The sequence below is a fragment of the Phoxinus phoxinus genome (genome assembly GCF_949152265.1).
Source record: "Phoxinus phoxinus genome assembly, chromosome: 20".
NCBI classification, from domain to species: Eukaryota; Metazoa; Chordata; class Actinopteri; order Cypriniformes; family Leuciscidae; genus Phoxinus; species Phoxinus phoxinus.
In genome coordinates this window covers 21,277,907-21,293,411 of record NC_136895.1, presented here as the reverse complement: position 1 = coordinate 21,293,411, position 15,505 = coordinate 21,277,907, and the positions used below count along the sequence as shown (strand labels likewise).

At 35.9% G+C, this 15,505-nt stretch overlaps 3 protein-coding genes across 3 annotated transcripts; 1 reads left to right on the top strand and 2 right to left on the bottom strand.

Annotated features, from left to right (window-relative positions):
- Window positions 1-608: 608 nt before the first annotated feature.
- LOC306988425 (uncharacterized protein) lies at window positions 609-4,507 on the top strand. The gene is made up of 6 exons (XM_079593419.1): window positions 609-869; window positions 1,377-1,700; window positions 1,900-2,205; window positions 2,359-2,472; window positions 2,620-2,696; window positions 3,437-4,507. Exons 1-6 carry the CDS (start codon window positions 809-811, stop codon window positions 3,482-3,484), a joined length of 930 nt encoding a protein of 309 aa, XP_079449545.1. The 5' UTR covers window positions 609-808; the 3' UTR covers window positions 3,485-4,507.
- A 644-nt stretch (window positions 4,508-5,151) lies between these two features.
- On the bottom strand, window positions 5,152-8,711 carry LOC306988434 (CD48 antigen-like). The gene is made up of 4 exons (XM_079593436.1): window positions 8,625-8,711; window positions 7,915-8,238; window positions 6,189-6,470; window positions 5,152-6,029 (listed from the first exon to the last, which is right to left on the bottom strand). The coding sequence occupies exons 1-4, from the start codon at window positions 8,671-8,673 to the stop codon at window positions 5,875-5,877; spliced, it is 810 nt and encodes a 269-aa protein (XP_079449562.1). The 5' UTR covers window positions 8,674-8,711; the 3' UTR covers window positions 5,152-5,874.
- Window positions 8,712-12,196: 3,485 nt separating this feature from the next.
- On the bottom strand, window positions 12,197-14,395 carry LOC306988433 (CD48 antigen-like). The gene is made up of 5 exons (XM_079593435.1): window positions 14,306-14,395; window positions 13,617-13,943; window positions 12,883-13,158; window positions 12,686-12,799; window positions 12,197-12,453 (listed from the first exon to the last, which is right to left on the bottom strand). Exons 1-5 carry the CDS (start codon window positions 14,346-14,348, stop codon window positions 12,401-12,403), a joined length of 813 nt encoding a protein of 270 aa, XP_079449561.1. The 5' UTR covers window positions 14,349-14,395; the 3' UTR covers window positions 12,197-12,400.
- Between the last annotated feature and the right edge of the window lie 1,110 nt (window positions 14,396-15,505).

Sequence of the window (15,505 nt, the reverse complement as noted above, 5' to 3'; positions counted from 1 at the left end):
CAAACTTTAAATAAACCTATAACATTCTTAAGTCAAACTCATTTAAAGAGACAGCAAAAAGCATTGGCTTCCATGGCTGCCGCTTAACTACATGGAGATTGCAGTCTGCTCTGCATCATCTCAGTTGCTCAAAAAATAAATGACATCATAAGGCTCCTATTGGGATGCCTAACTTTTTGATCAGGTGAGATTTTTGTCAATAGCTTTTGGGTTACAGTACTAACTGTTAATATTGGTGATAGCAACACTGCAATGGTGTGATGAGTCATTATTTGATTTTTTACGTATATCAGGGCTTCTGTTGACCAAATGGGTTGTTGAAAATTAAAATGTGATTTTAGAATAACCTAGCCTACTACAAACTTAGTTTTAGTATAGGCCTACTTGTGTAATGGTATACTGTAGTTGTCAAAATCTCAACTGTATTAAATTGAGCTTATACCACATTTAGATAGAGAAAATATATATTTTTCTTAATACAGAAATGAAACAAAGATTTGATCAATTATTATTTTATTTTATTTTTTCGACGGCCTTTTCATTAGGCTGCTAAACCAAAAAACAAATACGCGTCTGTTGCTGTAGTCTACTAAACGGGCGGGGTCTTCGGGGTTTTCATGTTCAGTGCTTCACACACACAGTCGATGTTATTCCAGATATGCGTTTATAATGAACGATTTGAGCCAATCGGACGTAATCGTTTGGCTCGGTTTGGATTAGATTCTTATGAAAGTGGGATTTTTCTGTTTTCTTCTTTTTATCAGTCAGTTGACGTCGTCATGAGGAGTTTAAATATCTGCTCGGCGAAATGTTGAGGAATACTGTTGGCAGATTAGCTTGCTTTTACCTGTTCCTGCAAGGATTGAAAGGTATATTATTGTTATTTGTAACCGACATGTATCCAATTTCTTGTTTAATTTTCTTTCTCTGCAACAGTCTCAAATGACCTTAAGATAGCCATTGAAGCTTTTAGAGTTTTAATGGATTAAAAAAGTTAGGCTAATAACTGTATTTTATTGACAAAGTATCTTACTTTGTCTTGTGTAGGCTATATATATTTTTTTTTTGTCTTTATATTTTAATTTTTCATATGGTCATGTTACAACATGACCAACCTATGGGGCATGTTGTCACATTTCTCTTCTATTCTTTAGGGGTAAATCAAGAAAAAGTATACACTGCTGTATTAATGAAACAAAACCACATAATTGTACTAGACGTGTGAAATTAATGATGGAAAAAATAAATAATCTGAATCCTAAGTGAATTTACACGAACTGAGAAAGTAAAAAAGTGTTAGGTTGTGCCCGCTCTCCAGTACGTCTGTAAATTATGTTATTAAAAATACCCCTGAGTTTCTCCTATTTGTGTTTTAGGAGTGTTTGGCGCGGGTACAGAAGAAGTGAAGTCAGTGACTGAGGGAGATTCTGTCACTCTAAACACTGATGTTAAAGTACAGAAAGATGAACAGATACTGTGGACGTTTGGACTTAAAGAGACTCGAATAGCTGAAATTCACAGACAGAACATCTATATAGATGACACTGATATGATATTTGAGAAAATACTCCAGATGGACAATCAAACTGGATCTCTGACCCTCAGAAACACCAGAACTGAACACACTGGACTTTATAAACTAACCGTCATCAGCAACATCAGAGAAACTTCATACAAGAGATTCAATGTTACTGTCTATGGTGAGCAAATTGAAGTGTTGCATATTATAAATGTATATCTGAGTCAGACTTACTACCTATGATCAAATTAAACATTACTGAGGACATTTAAAACAAAAATGTCAACTACCTATTAGTTTACATTAGTTTCTAGTATACATTACTTTAATTACAGAACAAATTGACATTTACGGTTACTAATGTTATTTTTGTTTTCCAGCTCCTCTTCCCATTCCCGTCATAATCAGAGACCCTTCAAACTGTTCATCATCATCATCATCATCATCATGTTCACTGGTGTGTTCAGTGGTGAATGTGGGTCATGTGACTCTCTCCTGGTACGTAGGAATCAGTGTATTGTCCAGCATCAGTGTGTCTGATCTCAGCATCAGTCTCTCTCTACCTCTGGAGGTGGAATATCAGGATAACAACACTTACAGCTGTGTGATCAACAATCCCATCAGCAACCAGACCACACATCTGGACAACATCACTCAACTCTGTCACACATGTGCATTTAACAAAGGTAAATCAATAGTAATTAGTGTCTAATTACTAATTACTAATTTTTAGTAATTTTTTTGAGTTTCATCAAATATCACAGATTAAACATGTTCTGCTTCTGTCCAAATGGCATTGGTATGATATGAGTTAAGTTAATGACCCCTTTCTGTTTTAGAATCTCCAAGTGGACGTGAAGTCCTGGCTGCATGTATTTCTGCTGCACTTCTACTTGCACTCGCTGGTTTGATGTACTTTCTCTACAGGAAACACAAAAGAACGGCACAAAAAGGTTTGATTTTCCTTCAGATTCTATAGCAGTAAGAATTGTATTAACGTTTTTGCATGAAGTGTTTATAGTTTATATTAAAAATTGAGAAATTAACCGTCTCCTACCCTAACTCTTTAAGAAATTGTTTTGAACCATGTACACATACAGTAGAGACAGCTCAGTCAGAAGAAGACGAAGTACAATATGCTGAAACAGGATTTTTTCAACAAAATGGACAAAACAAGGTATGATTTTCATGAAACAACATCTGTTTGCATGTCCATCCTGATATTTGACCAAGAAATTGGATGCTTAAAGGTTTAGTCCACCCAAAACATAAAAATCATCATTTATTCACCTTCATGTCATTCCAAACCAGTTTGACTTCCGCCTGTCGAACAAATATGATCATTTTCAAAAAGTATCCAGGTTACTCATTTCAGTTTAATTAAAGTGACTGAGAATGGGTGCTGTCAAGCTGTAAACTGGCAACAAAAAAAACACCCTAAAAGTATATAATTTTTTGATAGTCCAAGTCTTTTAACGTCAATACAATATCTTTGTGAGGAACAGACCCACGTTTGTCTAAAATTGTCTCTATTTCTTAAAATGTTTTATATAGGAGATTACACTGTAATACTGTTAGGAGTGTAATTATTTAATAAACAAAATATTTAACACATTTAATTTGAACTTTAATGGGGAAACATGAGGCCATAGATATTTTCTTCTCTGCATGTAAAAACACCACAGTGACAGATACTTGGCTTTTTTTTGTTGTTGTCATGTTGAAATTAATGTCTTTAACTTAATGACATGTCTCGTATGCCTGCTAGAGCTTGTTCAGGGATTTGTTTTTTGTCTGGTTTTTGGACTGCATGCTCTGATTCACCATCTCTGTGCTGTTTCTTGCTATTTTTAATGTGTGTTAATCTCACAGATGTTCACCTGAAGAGTTTCATAGTTTGTCGCATTTGTCTTGCAGAAAGCTAATGAGACAGAGGAAACGATATACTCCAGCATCATCACATGAGACACTGATGTATTTCAACAGAATGCTTTTGTCTGGATTTGTCAGCTTTAAAACAGTGGGTTGAGAAGAAGAATTCAGAATGACATCCATATAGTAGTTTTTATCATATCTTTGGTGAAATAACTAGTCAGTCTGACCCAGAAGAGGAAGATCGAAGAGCTCAACTGAATGAATTTGACTGATGTTATGTTTTGTATATGCAAATATTCCTCTAACGAACACATGTTTGCTAGCACCGCAAGAGTCATAGTGAGTACAAAAACAAGCTAAACCTTACTTTAAACCCATTGACCAAAAATGTTAAAATAAAATAAAAATTATAATAATTTAGGTACTCAACATTCACATTTACATAACATTTTGGGCCCTATTTTAACGATCTGAAACGCAAGTATCAAACGCGAAACGCAAGTAACTTTGTGGGCAGATCCCGGGCGCTGTTGCTATTATACCGGCGGGATAAATGACTCTTGTGCCCGACGCAAATCTAAAATGTGTTGGTCTGAAGTAGCTTCATTATTCATAGGTGTGGTTTGGGCGTAACGTGAAATAAACCAATCAGAGCGTCCTCTCACATTTCCTTTAAGAGCATGCGCGCTTGTTCCATGGCGGATTGCTATTATAATGGCGGATTTGCCAGGCGCACACCAGGAGCGGTTCACAGCCGAGGAGACCGACGTTCTCGTCAGGGCCGTAAAATGGGGATGGGAGAAACCAACCCAAATTAGCTTTGGTTAAACAGGCCTATAAATAAATTGGATACCGGAGGCGGCACAAACTTTTACGGATGCGGCCGTCTAGTAATTCTCTAAGCAGGAAAAACCCAACCCTTGCTGTATTTGCAGTAATTATTACCTATCTGTCCTGTATCATAGCTCAGCAAGTCATTACATGTCCCATCATTTCATTTCACTATCATTTCACACGCAGGCTAAAGTCTGGCATGCCTCTTTATATTTGCAGTATTTTAAAGTTATGGGGATATGTTGCACTTAATTTAATAAACAGTTTTATTGTACAAGTATGCTGCATTTCCAAATTTGTTCATTTCTATGCAAAGTCTTGAGGGAAAACATTATATTTATCTAACAACTCCTAGAACTTCTGTTTTTGTTTTTTTAGGAAATAAAGGTGTGGTCTCTGCATTTTAATGACGAGATCTAGTCATAATCTCAAATTAAAGCACTAGTAGTTCTTCAGCATGTGCATATGTTACTGTAGACTGTACTCCTTGAGGTGTGTAATCTTATGTAGGCTACAGTGCATTTGTACATTTAGATGAATTGCTTGCATTTTCTTTTTACAGGGGAACTCTTGAACAATTACAAGTTACTGCCACCTAGTGGCCACACTTCTGTAGTAGTGGGTAAATGTGTAATGAGTACAGTAGCCTACCGCCAGTGACGTTGTTTTGAACACAGTAAAATGCAAGCAAAATCTATACGCACAATTCAAATAATAAAAAATATGGTCATCTTTGTTATAGCTTGGTTTGAAAATTAAACACACTAGAGAATCTAGGTTGAAAGTTCGAGTCCCATTGTGACAGCGAATATGCTTACTGTCATTTTGCAAACAAAAGTTTTTTTTCATAGACCCTAATATGTAAACCATAAATACAATTTACCTTACACCTTAAATAGAGTATTCAAAAGAAACATTATTTTAAAAAAAACTTTATTTAACACAAGCAAAACATAATTAGCCTATTTTTATAAATGATTTTACAGAAGTAAAAAATATTTCAGATTTACACGTTGATAACACTTTATGTAGCAATACTTTCCAAACTATTGTGTTATAATTGCTGCTTGTAAAGTCTTTCATGTGGTGCTCACATCCCCAATAGTATATGGCGTCTAGTAATACGCAGAGCTTACGTCTAGCTCCCCCTTGCTAGAGAAGCTGCTCATTGCAAAACAAATGGGAGGAGCTTACGTCCAGCTCCTGAGTGAATGTAGAGTGAATGTAATTCACGTCAAGAATGAATGTAATTTGAGCCTAATGGGTGAAGCTAGAATATCCGACCACACTCTAACCCAGGGGTGTCCAAACTCAGTCCTGGAGGGCCACTGTCCCGCAGAGTTTAGCTCCTGCCTGCCTCAACACACTTACCTGGAAGTTTCTAGTATGCCTAGTAAGACCTTGATTATCTGGTTCAGGAGGAGACGACGAGGGATATTGAGAAGCACCCTTGACTCTGCAGTGAGCACCACTTGGGATTATGGGTAGGGTTAGTGTGTTGTTGGATTGTCTAGCTTCACCCATTACATCCAACAAGGGGGAGCTGGACTTGACGTCAAGCTCCACCCAATTGGCTCACAGTCTATCAAGTCTTTGGCTTTGTCAGTCTCACAATACTGTTGTTCTGGTAATGAATTAAAAAGCACTCATTTCCTCTCACTGTGCGCTAATGGACTTGTACGTTTGTCAACCTGTCTGGATCTGACATGAAAAAAAAGTAGAGCGACAGCAGTCATGCCCAGCACAGCATACATCAGTGAAGGAATCACACTCTCAGAATGAACATATGACTGGACCGCTTCTGTGGAAAGAAAACACTAATATCAGCTCATGAGGAGTCTTCCTATTAAATGCATGCTGGTGAAAGTTATCTGATAAAGAAGATGAAAAATGTTCCTCTGAATACATTTTAAAATATTACTGGGAAAAAAGTAAACACTTATATCAACTGCAGGCAAACCTGAACAAAGCTGAGTGATGTTGTCCAGATGTTTGGTCTGGTTGCTGATGGGATTGTTGATCACACAGCTGTATGTGTTTTTATCCTGATATTCCACCTCCAGAGGTAGAGAGAGACTGATGTTGAGATCAGACACACTGATGCTGGACAATACACTGATTCCTGCGTACCAGGAGAGAGTCACATCACTCACATTCAACACTGAACACAGCAGTGAACATCTGGACTCCGATGATGATGATGATGAATAGTCTCTGGTGATGACAGGACCAGGCAGAGGAGCTGGAAAACAAAAATAACATTAGTTAATCGTAAATGTCCATTTGATCTGTGATAAACGAAAGAATATTGAATACTATTGTAAACTAATAAGCGGTGGCCATGTTTTGCCTTAAGGGTAGTGTAGGACATTTTTGAGAGGCTAGCAGCAAGTAAGCTTTGAAAGCTTGAGAGCCCTTAAAGGGTTAGTTCATCCAAAAATGAAAATTATGTAATTAATTACTTACCCTCATATTGTTCCAAACCTGTAAGACTTTCATTAATCTTCAGAACACAAATGAATATATTTTTGATGAAATCAGAGAGCTTTGTGTCTCCATTGACAGCTACAATGTCACTTTGACACTTCAAAAAGTTCATAAATAGATCGTAAAACTAATCCATATGAATTGAGCGGTTTAGTCCAAATTTTCTGAAGAGACTCGATCACTTTATATGACAAAAATATGATTTAGGCTTTTATTCACAATTAAGCATTGATCAGCGAACAGACAGAAGATCAACCGAACCTGCTTGACGCGCGAGAACAAACCTCATTCTTGCGTAAGCTCAAACATGCTGCATAACACGAGAATGAACCTCATTGCTTCTCACACGTCAAGCAAACATGATTGAGCTTCCATTTACCACAACTGATGTGTGAGTTGATGAATATGAATATGTGAACAAAAGCCTGAATTAAATCTTTTCATATTGATATTGAGTTAAAGCGTTAAAGCGATCATGTCTCTTCAGAAAATCTGGACTAAATTGCTCAATTCATATGGATTAGTTTTACGATCTCTTTACTAATTTTTTGAAGCGTCAAAGTGGTAGTTGCATAGCTGTCAATGGAGGGACAGAAAGCTCTCAGATTTCATCAAAAAAAAAAAAATTTGTTCTGAAGATGAACGAAAGTCTTACATGTTTGAAACGACATGAGGGTGAGAAATGAATGACATAATTTTCATTTTTGAGTGAACTATCTCTGTAATAGCGCTCTCCAAAGCCACACCTCCTTCAAAACACACGAACACACACAGCCAGAGAGTCAGCAAAGCGTCACGAGACACGGCGTTAAATTACCTCGTGTCTCAAAGCACATAACATTACAATATTAATAAACAATTTGTACCACTTCTGCTGATTCATTTCAGCATTGACAGTGTTGACAGGCAGGTAGGACATCCTATTATTGCATTTGAATAAACTTTTTTTTATTCTGAAAAAATCCACAGAAGATAGGCTATGTAGATAGATATGTACATTATTATTTTAAAATTTAGACCACTTCTATTTTTGATTGTTATCAGGATGGGAAGGGAGTTTCAACCTGTATAACTAAAAGTACTTACGAAAACAGTGCCTATACCCTACCTTTAAATTTCACCATAAGTTTAATTTGATCATAGGTAGTAAGTCTGACGTAGATATACATTAATAATATGAAACACTTCAATTTGCTCACCATAGACAGTAACATTGAATCTCTTGTATGAAGCTCCTCTGCTGATGACGGTTAGTTTATAAAGTCCAGTGTGTTCAGTTCTGATGTTTCTGATGGCCAGAGATCCAGTTTGATTGTCTATCTGGAGTATTTTCTCAAATATCATATCAGTGCCATCTATATAGATGTTTTGTCTGTGTATTTCAGCAATACGAGTGTCATTGGGTCCAAACATCCACAGTATATGATCATCTTTCTGTACTTTAACATCAGTGTTTAGAGTGACAGAATCTCCCTCAGTCACTGATACTGACTTCACTTCTTCTGTACCCGCGCCATACACACCTAAACACATTGAATTATATATTTATCTGAACCCACAGATCTGGAAGTTAACCCTTAAAATGTTAATATTGAGCTTATTTGCAATTTAACAGTTTAGCACAGTGATATGACAGGATATGGTTTCTTTCAATGTCTTTTTCCGCTGTTCATTGTTGGCCCGTTATTCTCTATAACGATCTGATGAGTTTTATTCAGTGATTTCAAATTAACCAGTATGCAATATTATATTATGGCACAAATCTGTAAAATTAATATTGAATAATTTTATGTGGTGACAGCTATCAATGCTAATTGATGCTTGGCAACCTCTAAAAAGATTAACAAATCTAAAAAAAAAATATTAGAAAATGACGAATCAAATAAATAAGTAGCAATACGCATCTTACCTTCCACACAAATGAAGAGCAAGAGTAAACAGCACATGTATGTGAGCATCTTAGAAAAGTGGCTGTGTTACTGTGGTTTCACTTCACAAACAGAGCATGTGCTGAAGATTCAGCCAACGCTCACTGTTATGAGGAAGTAGCAGAGTTGACCAAAATGAACTTCAGTTTCTTTCTGAAGTCCAAAACACATTGTTTTTTAGCATCTTCTTGGTTGTTTAAATATAGTTCCATGTACCAATAACCTACATGTTTACATGTCCGTCTCATCAGGTTACTGGTGCTCTTTTTGAAAACCTTTCTCATGCAGTTTAGTCTAAGTTATTTATTTTATTATTTGAATTCAAAAAGTGTGAAAAAGGCATCAGATGAATTTTTGTTGCTAAGCAAAACAACATCAATGTTGGTATTTTGGGTTGAGGTTTATTCGTGAGACGTTTGTAAGTGCGTGCAAAGGCCGAAGAACATCACCAGCATTGTGGTTACAGCTCTCTTATACCTTCCGTTCACAATACCACTTTCCACTCCATGCAATAGAGACCTCTAAGCTCTGTCTATAGTACTTACAGGATCCACTGATTTCATTACTGTAATACTGAGGAGTTTGATTAATTTCAATGACACGAATCTTTTGAATTTGTTCATCAAAAAGATTTGTTCAGTGACTCGTTTAATGTCACTTTCTACATGTCATATCGTGGCAGTAAGTCAGAGCAATTGGCTTTTTGCCCGTTTCTTTACCAGGGTATTGATAAGATAGTGCTCGTGATTAAAAACCATAGCTTCGAAGCTCTTATCTTGTTTTTAGATATTTAAGTCTTAAAAATACTTTTTTTTAAGTCGCTGTTTTAAGTCTTTTGACACCGTGGAGCACAATTTCAGCTTTACGTCAATTTGGTTTTGGCCCAACTTTTACAAATATGATCCACACATTTTAATAATAATATCTCAAGTAGTGTTTCTTTATCGGGCGGTACATCCTCTCGTTTCGTTATCCAAAGAGGCATTAGACAGGGGTGACCTATTTCCCCGTTTTTATTTTTATTTAGTATCTGAATTCTGAAACTTTACATCTTTACACCGTACATTGCTCTCAAATCTCAAATAAAGGTATTGAGATAGGTGAGTTAGGGATTATGCAATGATTGCAGGTTGTGAGTTTGCAGTGACTATGAACATGAGTGCGTGTGTGTTTGTACTAAAAATGTATTAGAAACAGAGGTGGAAAGTCCAGGGGTCAGAAAGTAAAAGTCCTGCCATATGTTTATTCCCCATGAACTCAGTCAGCTGATTTCACTAATCAGTTATATCTCCTGGCTGAAAAACTGTGCTAATTAGCAAATCCAGGTGATTGGAACAAAATACTGAGGAGGACTTTTACTTTCTGAACCTGGACTTTCCACCTCTGATTAGAAATAGTTATTTTTGCTGACAGATGAACACAGTGTCAGGGTTCATAAACATGGAAAATGTCATATATGTATATATTATGTTATAATTTGATATTATTTTATAGTAGCCTATATATGTTTAATTTGTGGACACAGTCGTCAATGAAAGACTGTAAATATTAGGGGTGATTAATCTGTCTGATTTCCCGATTCGATTCGATTACGATTATTGAAGTCCCGATTCGATTACAGTCGATTTTCGATTATTAACGATTCTCGATTATTGATTTTCCATTTCACAACAGTAAATTCACTACAGTAAAAATCACAACAATAACAAATTATAACAAACTTCAACATATTCTGAATCTCTATTAACATAAAATACGGATGTCCACGCATCACATGTTACAGCTACCCTACCCGCTTTCTTCAGTGATTCCATGACTTCGGTTTTGGTCTTGTTGTAGAGTGTGGGGATCGCTGTGTCTGTAAAATATCTCCGAGATGGGACGTTGTATCTCGGCTCCAAAGTGTGCAACATAGCGCGGAAGCCCTGGTTCTCAACGACTGGATACAAATCCTTGGCAATAAAAGTTGCTATTGATTATGTAATGCGCTTTGCCCTTTCCGAGCCGGGTGGAAGCTTTGACAATATTGTTTCCACGCTTCAGAGTTCCGTCTTTTGCGTTCCGTCAATATTACGTTATTATCGATTTTCAACAACAACAACAACAAAAAAAACTTTTTTTAAAGTTTTTTTTTTTTTTTTTTTTTGAAAATCGATTTTTGGCATTTGTGAATCGATTCAGAATCGTCCACGTCCGCATCGCGATGCATCTAAGAATCGATTTTTTTCCCCACCCCTAGTAAATATGTACTTCGTGTTTATATTGTGATTTCTCGAAGTGATGCTCTGTCATTTATTGACATGTGGAATTGTGTTTGAACCGTTTTGAATGGTTGTAAAATAAAAATAAAAAAACACTCTCATGATTGAAGCAGCAGCAGCTCCGTGTCCTGTGTTAATACATATATCTCCCCTCATCAGGCGGTGAGGGAACTACTAAACAAGAAAATAATTAAACCAAGGATGATACATAAACATCAGGGCCCGTATCCCTAAAGAATTTTTGTGCAAAAAGTGGCTCCTAGCGGCCAAATTCTAAGAAAATTCTCAGAGTCATGACGTTTTCTTAGAATTTCCCCTAAAAGTGACACGAAAATCCCAGTTAATATAAAAGCTATTCCTCAAGATTCCTAGTGCTTAAAAGGGCTCCTAAGGCGAGATCTGCTAAGAGCAGGGAAGAGGACTTTTAGTGGCTTAGGAGTTCCCCTAAGCAGCTGCACAAAATGGCCAACAGAGGCAGGAGAGATGTCCTGCAAACACTGGACAATCACAGACATTGATAAAAGCTGAGCCGTGGACCCTCGTTAAGACCACACTGAGTTGTAACGTTGCAATTTCTACTTCATTAAGGACAGCCCCTTGAGATAGGCCATCTTGTTTTCAATGGGGTCCATATGGGAGTGAAAGTACAAAATATGCCAGCTAGGATATTAATATGAGCAAATAAGACACGAATCATTATTTGAACAGGGTGTAATGAGCTTAGGTTTTCACATATTTTAGATTCTAATGTTATAGGCTATAACCCCTACAGCTTACTATTCATTTTCCAGATATTTTCTTGAATGTGAAATATTATTTACAATTACAGTCTGCATAAGATTAGAGTGTATAATTATGTTTATTGATTTGAGGGTACATCCTTTGCTCATTATCACCAAAAGTTCATTTTCATCAAACTTGTAGGATCAACCAATCACGGCTTTTGAAATGATGACTCATACCTAGCAACGGGGTCAACCACACCTCCTCACTAAGATAGGATTTTCCATCCATTCCTTGCTCAGAGTTCACTGAAAATGTTCTGGAATCACTTCTAAGCTAAAACTCCTGGCAAGGAATTTTTAGGTTAAGTTAGGAGCTCTCTGAGAGGATTCTCAGAATCTTTAGGGATACGGGCCCTGATATAAAGCAAACACTAGTTGAAACATAATACAATAATAAAAAGGCAATCAAACATAATATAAATTATAGTAATGTATGATATATAAATGCACACTAAATTATATAAAAAGAGGGTATTAAATGCAAAATAAAATAACAATACTTGTTTTGGATTTTCCAATTCATTTTATATATTTTAATTTAGTAAATATGTTAAACATCTTTAAAGCATATTGAATCAATATAAACAGTAACATTGAATGAATCTGATGTTTCTGATGGTCAGAGATCCAGTGTGACTGTCCATCTCTGTTTTTAAATTTCACATTACTGTTATATGAATATTAATGAGGAGTGATGATCAGTGACTGGTGTCAGATCTGCAGACGGTAGATGATCTCTGTGTATTCTGACATGCTTTCCTGATCTACAAACACACACACACATGGAGATTTTCAGTGTTTTTAACATTAATATGTGATATTTCATCAGGTGACATTTCACACTGATATATTTTCTATTCTATAATAAGCATAATTTTAATTGTAGAACTATCAAAAATGTTCAACATTCAATTTAGGCTCAAGTTGTAAAACCAATTTGCATAAAAATTTTGTTTTTGTTTTTGTCTTGTCAGTTAGTAATATAGTAATACTTGCCCTCTGGTTTTTCTCGGTTGCATTTCTTGCAGCAACAGTAAAACACACACGCAGAAATTAACAGTAGCGTCACACAAACTACTGTTATAATTAATATAAAACTAAATGAAGTCTCTGTAATAAAGAAAGAGAAAATGGTCAATCCTTTCAGTCACATTTATAAAGAAAATATGTTGAAAATGTTGCTGCTGCCGTACCTGTACATATGTGACAGAGTTGTGTGATATCCAGATGTGTGGTCTGGTTGCTGATGGGATTGTTGAGCACACAGCTGTATGAATCATCCAGACACTGAATCTCCAGAGGTAGAGAGAGACTGATGCTGAGATCAGACACACTGATGCTGGACAATACACTGATTCCTGCGTACCAGGAGAGAGTCACATGACTCACATTCAACACTGAACACAGCAGTGAACATCTGGACTCTGATGATGAAGATGCATAGTAGATGACAGGAACAGGTAGAGGAGCTGGAAAACAAAAATAACATTAATAACAGTAAATGTCAATTTTATCTGTAATTAATATATATACGTTAGTCCTCCTACTCATTTGCAGGGTCCGCTTCATTGGAATTATCCACACATATTTTACGCCGGATACCCTTTCTGATGCAACCCAGCACTAAGAGTGGACACTAACATTCACTCCAATTTTATATTGTGAATATCTAAATCAGAGCAAACAAGAACATGCCAATTCCACACAGAAATGACTCCTGGCTCAGCCACGGCTTGAACCCCCTGAGCCACCGTGCCGCCAATTAGACAAATATGAACTGTTTGGTAAACTAATTTTAACTAATGTAAACTAATAGGCAGTGGACATTTTTGTTTTAAATGTTCTGAATCAGGTTTCATGTGATCAGCAGTTAAGTCTGTCTGACTCACATTTACATAAATAAAATGAAACACTTAAATTTACTTACTGTAGACGGTAACATTGAATCTCTTGTATGAAGTCCCTTTGTTGCTGAGAATCTGTAGTTTATAAAGTCCAGCGTGTTCAGATCTGATGTTTCTGATGGTCAGAGATCCAGTTTGATTCTCCATCTGGAGTGTCTCACTGAATCTCTCAATATTGAATAATTTGATATTCTGGTTAAATATTTCAGCTATTCGAGTGTCTTCAGGTCCAAACATCCACAGTATCTGATCATCTCTCTGTATTTCAGTAACATCAGTGTTTAGAGTGACAGAATCTCCCTCAGTCACTGACACTGACTTCACTTCATCAGTACCAGCAACAGACACTCCTGAAACAGATTCAATATCTTACCCACAGACCTGAATTCCTTAAAAATGTAATATTGAGTATATTTAACTGATTAGCATAGTGATATGACATGTTTTTTTGTTGTTGTTTTTTTGATCTGTTTCTGTTCATTATTGACCCATTAACTTCTTTATAATGATCCAAGAAGTTTTATTCAGTGATTTAAAATTAACCAGTATGCAATAATAGGCCTATGTTTTTAGGCGTAGCCTATATCAGTAAAATTGATACTGGATAGTTTGAGCTGGTGACAGCCATTAACAACCATTTGACAGTTGACATGACAACCTCTAAAAAGATTAACAAATTTCAAAAAAAATTAGATATAAATAGCAATCTTACCTTCCACAAAAATGAAGAGCAAGATTAAACAATATGTGAGCATCTTAGAAAAGTGGCTGTAACTGTGGTTTCAGTTCACAAACAGAGCATGTGCTGAAGGTTCAGCCTGTTATGAGGAAGTAGCAGAGTTGACTAAAATGGACATCACTTCCTTTCTGAAGTCCAAAACACATTGGTTTTTACTTAGCATCTTGGTTGTTTAAATATAGTTTGCTATATGCTCTTTTTTAAAGGGATAGTTCACTTTAAAATTAAAATTCTGTCATCATTTACTCACCCTCAAGTTGTTTCAAACCTGTATTAATTTATTTCTTCTGCTGAACACAAAGAAAGATATTTTGAAGAATGTCAGTAACCAAACAGTAGTCTGTACCCATTGACTTCCATAGTATTTTTTTTTCCTACTATGTAAGTCAATGGGTACAGACTACTGTTTGGTTACTGACATTCTTCAAAATATCTTTCTTTGTGTTCAGCAGAAGAAATAAATTAATACAGGTTTGAAACAACTTGAGGGTGAGTAAATGATGACAGAATTTTAATTTTAAAGTGAACTATCCCTTTAAATATCTTTTTCTCATGTTCTAAAAATACGATTCACACTTTAGTCCGAGAGATTCATATTTGAATCATAATTATTCGTAGGTTGTAATATAGAAATGCTATATTTGACACACCAAAAAATATTTAAAAAATGGCATCAGATGTATTTGTGTTGCTAACACAACAACATTATTGGCATTGTGGACAGAAGAAGGTTCGTGAGAGGTTTGTAAGTATGTGCAAACGCAGAAGAACATCACCAGCATTCATTGTGGTTACAGCTCATATCTTCCGCCCACAAGACCACTTTCCACTTCATGCAAACAATGTTTAGAGACTTCTTAGCTCTCTATACTATAGTGCTTAAATATGAAACACTGATTTATTTACTGTAGTAGCCTACTGACTGTTTTTTTTCTTCTTCTTCTAATTTTACTGATATGAATCTGTTTGTGTGGAAAAAAAGATTTGTTCACTGATTTGTTTAGTGTCACTTTCTGCAGGTTATATCGTTACACCAGTAGATGGCAGTAAGTCAGTGATATGGCTTTTTACCAGTTTCTTTACCAGGGTGTTGATAAGATAGTATTCGAATATAGTAAAAATCCAGGTAAATTTAGGCTATATGCTTTTTGTTTTGACGTCTATGTAAGCCAC

Excerpts from the sequence above, each read along its gene's own strand:
- LOC306988433 (XM_079593435.1), bottom strand. The coding sequence starts at position 14,348 with ATGCTCACATATTGTTTAATCTTGCTCTTCATTTTTGTGGAAG. Across the intron at positions 13,944-14,305 it reads GCTCTTCATTTTTGTGGAAG|GAGTGTCTGTTGCTGGTACT; the intron begins GTAAGATTGCTA and ends AATCTGTTTCAG. Across the intron at positions 12,800-12,882 it reads ACTCTGTCACATATGTACAG|AGACTTCATTTAGTTTTATA; the intron begins GTACGGCAGCAG and ends TCTTTATTACAG.
- LOC306988425 (XM_079593419.1), top strand. The coding sequence starts at position 809 with ATGTTGAGGAATACTGTTGGCAGATTAGCTTGCTTTTACCTGTTCCTG. Across the intron at positions 870-1,376 it reads GTTCCTGCAAGGATTGAAAG|GAGTGTTTGGCGCGGGTACA; the intron begins GTATATTATTGT and ends TTTGTGTTTTAG. Across the intron at positions 2,697-3,436 it reads AACAAAATGGACAAAACAAG|AAAGCTAATGAGACAGAGGA; the intron begins GTATGATTTTCA and ends TTTGTCTTGCAG.
- LOC306988434 (XM_079593436.1), bottom strand. The coding sequence starts at position 8,673 with ATGCTCACATACATGTGCTGTTTACTCTTGCTCTTCATTTGTGTGGAA. Across the intron at positions 6,471-7,914 it reads ATTCAATGTTACTGTCTATG|CTCCTCTGCCTGGTCCTGTC; the intron begins GTGAGCAAATTG and ends TTTGTTTTCCAG. Across the intron at positions 6,030-6,188 it reads CATCACTCAGCTTTGTTCAG|AAGCGGTCCAGTCATATGTT; the intron begins GTTTGCCTGCAG and ends TTCTTTCCACAG.